The sequence below is a fragment of the Ischnura elegans genome, chromosome 1 (assembly GCF_921293095.1).
Source record: "Ischnura elegans chromosome 1, ioIscEleg1.1, whole genome shotgun sequence".
Lineage (NCBI taxonomy): Eukaryota > Metazoa > Arthropoda > Insecta > Odonata > Coenagrionidae > Ischnura > Ischnura elegans.
This window is the reverse complement of record NC_060246.1, coordinates 107,727,574-107,729,474: the sequence shown is the minus strand read 5'-3', so window position 1 is coordinate 107,729,474 and position 1,901 is coordinate 107,727,574. Positions and strand designations below refer to the sequence as shown.

General features: G+C 64.8%; 1 protein-coding gene across 1 annotated transcript; it reads right to left on the bottom strand.

Annotated features, from left to right (window-relative positions):
• Positions 1-1,115: 1,115 nt before the first annotated feature.
• On the bottom strand, positions 1,116-1,901 carry LOC124158445. Its single transcript, XM_046533573.1, has one exon. It carries the CDS (start codon positions 1,899-1,901, stop codon positions 1,116-1,118), a length of 786 nt encoding a protein of 261 aa, XP_046389529.1.

Here is a 1,901-nt window from a genome sequence, read left to right as displayed (position 1 = left end):
GAAATTCGAGACGCGGTGTCAGGAAGACGTGCACCGCGTCTATCTTCTGCCACGGCGCCAAGTCCGATTCGTCGAACCGCCGGAGATCCTGGAGGATGGAGTCGAGCGCCGTGGCGGGCGCCGCGTTGACGTTCAGGCCGATCGGTGCCCCCAGGTAGGTGTATGAGTCACCTACGCCGAGCGACCTGATGGGAGAGCCGCAGATGGAAAAGGGGGTGCGTTCAACACCCCTGGAGCGCTGTGGCGTCGTGCATCGCCAGTCCACGTGTAGCGATGCACACTTCCCCGGATTGAAGGTCAAACCACAGCACTCGGCGGCCCTTCCCGCGACGTCCAGGTGCTCCGCGAGCGATTCCGCACTCCCCCCCACGAGGACTAAATCGTCCGCGTACGCCAAGATTTTGACGCACGCAGTCCCCATGGGAAAGCCTTGGAGAGTGCGATCCTCCGAAATCGCTCGCAGAGTACGGGCTCCAGCGCAAGGTTGAACCGAAGGGGGGAAAGGGGGTCCCCCTGGCGAACACCACTCGTCACGGCGATCGAATCCGTGACTCCACCCGCTGCAGCTACCGTCATCGTGGAGCCACGGAGCATGTCCTCGATCACCGTGACGCACTTCACCGGGAGGCCGATCTCGCGGAGCACTCGCAGGATGTGGTCATGGGGCACCGACGGAAAAGCGTCGGCCAAATCGAGCCACGTGACGGCCACCTGTCCGAAACTCGCCCTCGCGTGCTCTATGGCCGACTGGAGCACGAAGTTGTGCTCCATGCAGCCCTCCGTGGCGGGGATGAAGCCCTTTAAGGTAGGGAAGGAAAGGCGCTTCCCACGGAGGGCCCAGGGGAGCATCCGGTCCGCCAGTACGCCCATGAACACTTTGGCCAACGTGTTGGCCAAGGAGATCGGCCCTCAATTCCTCACTTCAGGCACACTCCCCCCCTTGTGCAGCAGGGTGACCCGCGTCTCCTTCCACTGCGGGGGCACCCTCCCTAGCTCCACACACCGGTTGAAAATGGCGGCCAGCACCTCGCCATTAAAGTCAACACGCCGGTATGCGGAGTAGGGCACGCCGTCAGGTCCCGGAGCCGACGCCCGTGTCCTCTTCAGCCGGTCGATCACCTCTTCCGGTGTGATCGGAGAGGTGATCTCCCGCTCGCCGCTCCCTCGACGTCCTGGTGGGAACTCCGGGATGAATGGCGGCCATGGCTGCGTGGGATCGTAGGGGGGGAGGGCCGGGTGAAGTGGGCCTTCAAGGATGCCAGGGGGATTTCACAAAGCTTTCCGGTCGGTGCGCAAATGCGCCGGAAAGCTCTTCCTTTCCCGCTGCGGTACAGTTTTTGGAGGTCTGCAGCGGGCAAAGGGCGGGGGTTGGGCCGTGAGGTCACCGTTGGGAGCCTGGGAGGGGGGCTGAGACAAGCTGACGCCGCTGTGACCTCGCTTACGACGGCAAAGAGTGAGTTCGCGTCGTTTGCCGTCTGTAGGTCACGCAACCACTTCTCCTGTCTTCCACTCAACGCCCCCTCCCCTTCGTCGCCTAAGGATGCGGGTAGGGGCACCAACACCGGGGCTGGGGGGCCGGTGACCCATGTACCGGGGGCCAGCAGTGGGCCGGGGGGCTCACTACCCACTGCTGGTGGGGGGCTTGGTACATCGGCGGAGTGGGTAAGGGGGCCGCCAGTGTCATCCGTTGGGCCTCCATCCCGTAACGGATCGGCCACTCGGTCTCCTGCGGCCCCCAGGGAAAATTGCCCCGGGCGTGTGGGGGCCAGGCCACTCGGGGCATCACGGGGGGCGGGGGGGGACGGGAGCTCGCACATAATTGGGAGGACTGTGTTGGGGCACCGGGGGCGGGCCCCGTTGCGTCGGAGAAGGCGTCGATGGAGGGGGAATGACGTCACCAT

Excerpts from the sequence above, each read along its gene's own strand:
- LOC124158445 (XM_046533573.1), bottom strand. The coding sequence starts at position 1,901 with ATGGTGACGTCATTCCCCCTCCATCGACGCCTTCTCCGACGCAACGGG.